This window comes from Pygoscelis adeliae, unplaced genomic scaffold, assembly GCF_000699105.1.
Source record: "Pygoscelis adeliae isolate BGI_AS28 unplaced genomic scaffold, ASM69910v1 Scaffold154, whole genome shotgun sequence".
NCBI lineage: Eukaryota > Metazoa > Chordata > Aves > Sphenisciformes > Spheniscidae > Pygoscelis > Pygoscelis adeliae.
Window position 1 is genome coordinate 3,142,074 of NW_008825113.1, and position 2,101 is coordinate 3,144,174.

At 42.8% G+C, this 2,101-nt stretch overlaps 1 protein-coding gene across 2 annotated transcripts in view; it reads left to right on the top strand.

Annotated features, from left to right (window-relative positions):
• DYRK1A (dual-specificity tyrosine-(Y)-phosphorylation regulated kinase 1A) overlaps positions 1-2,097 on the top strand; it is a 67,060-nt gene extending 64,963 nt beyond the window's left edge. For both annotated transcript variants that reach the window (XM_009327975.1, XM_009327973.1), the window contains one exon: positions 1,388-2,097. In XM_009327975.1, coding sequence (XP_009326250.1) covers positions 1,388-2,011 — 624 coding nt within the window. In that variant the 3' untranslated portion in view covers positions 2,012-2,097. The remainder of the gene's footprint in view (positions 1-1,387) is intronic.
• Positions 2,098-2,101: the final 4 nt, after the last annotated feature.

Consider the following 2,101-nt stretch of genomic DNA (forward strand, 5'->3'; position numbering starts at 1 on the left):
CAGCATCCTGACCAGGTCAAAGTCCACCCTCTGGAAGTCCATGGTTGCAGTTTTGCTGCCCCCTCTCCTTACTTCACCAAGAATTGAGAATTCCACCATTTCATGGTCACTAAGCCCAAGACGGCCTCTGACCACCACATCTCCCACCAGTCCTTCTCTGTTTGTAAACAGCAGGTCGAGCGAGGCACCTCCCCTGGTAGGCTCACTGACCGGCTGTGTCAGGAAGTTGTCTTCCACACACTCAGAAACCTCCTAGACTGCTTCCTCTCTGCCATGTTGTATTTCCAGCAGATGTCCGGGAAGTTGAAGTCCCCTACGAGAACAAGGGCTAGTGGTTGTGAGACTTCTGCCAGCCGCTTGTAGAACGCTTCATCCGCCTCTTCATCCTGGTTGGGTGGTCTATACCAAACTCCCAGCAGGATATCTGCCTCGTTGGCCGTCCCCCTCATCCTTACCCATAAACACTCGACCGTATCATCATCACAATTGTTGAGCTCTAGACAATCGAAACACTCCCTAACATACAGAGCCACCCCACCGCCTCTCCTTCCTCGCCTGTCCCTTCTGAAGAGTTTATAGCCTTATTATTGTAATTCAGTAATACTTTTATTTTAGTACGGAACAGGTAAAAATATAAATTAGTGTATGTTAGCTTGTCTTACTCCTGGAAGAATAAAACTGAAATGTGATAGTGATTTCTTATTTCTGTTCATCGCTTTTACACATGTAGAATCACTTTTACAGGTGTAAAGCAATAGCCTCCAAGCATTACACTCACAAGAAAAGAAAAGATCATCATATGTGCTTCTTTGCAGCAGACAGAAGACAAACTTTTTCTCCCAAGTAGACAACTTAGTTTATGCAACAAATCGGTGTTTAGCTAGATCTTGCTATTTTAATAATCTTTAATCAGCTGTGTTCTTCCAGAGGAGTGGGTAGTACTCCTCTAATGCTGTTGACACTGTTCAAGATAGGAACTACAACATGATAATTTAGCTTAGTATGCTAATTGTATCCAGAGGCCTGAGTCAGAGATCAGGTCCTTATTGTTCTAGGTGTTGTACAAATACTGTGTTGTTTATTACTACTGTTATGTAAAGCTGCTTCTATAATTTTGACAGTAAGGTCACATACTGGACTTACTTAAGCTGTTTGAAAAAAAAAGCACCCAGAATGTGAACTTATTTTTCTTAAGGTACATTTAGAAAAGTGTATTAGAAATGCTTCTTAACTACATGCTTACATTTCTAGAATAATTTTGCAACTGCAAGGTTTGGTTAACTTTTTTAAAAGTTAGCATAGACCTTAATAACTTAATCTCTCTCTTATATTGCAAATGGGCAGATTTGATTAAGCATTTTAATTTTTATTTTGCTTATTAACATAGGTTCGACAACAGTTTCCTCCTCCAATTGGTTGGACAGCCACTGAAGCTCCTACACAGGTCACTGTTGAAAACCATCCAGTTCAAGAAACCACCTTCCATGTAACCCCTCAACAACAGAATGCATTACATCATCATCATGGAAACAGCTCTCACCACCACCACCATCACCACCACCACCACCACCATCATGGACAGCAAGCCTTGGGTAGCCGGACCAGGCCGAGGGTCTACAATTCTCCAACAAACAGCTCCTCCACCCAGGATTCTATGGAGGTGGGCCACAGTCACCACTCCATGACATCCCTGTCTTCCTCAACTACTTCTTCCTCTACATCTTCCTCTTCTACTGGTAACCAAGGCAATCAGGCCTATCAGAACCGCCCAGTGGCTGCTAATACCTTGGACTTTGGACAAAATGGAGCTATGGACATGAATTTAACAGTCTACTCTAATCCGCGCCAAGAAACTGGCATAGCTGGACATCCAACGTACCAGTTTTCTGCTAATACAGGTCCTGCTCATTACATGACTGAAGGACACCTTGCAATGAGGCAAGGGATTGATAGAGAAGAGTCTCCCATGACAGGAGTTTGTGTTCAGCAAAGTCCTGTGGCTAGCTCGTGACTAAACTGAAACTAAGTTTGTTTCTTGTGTGTTTTTATAGAAGTGGTGTTTTTCCAAAAACAAAGTGCAAAGCTGTTTGAATCAGAAGGA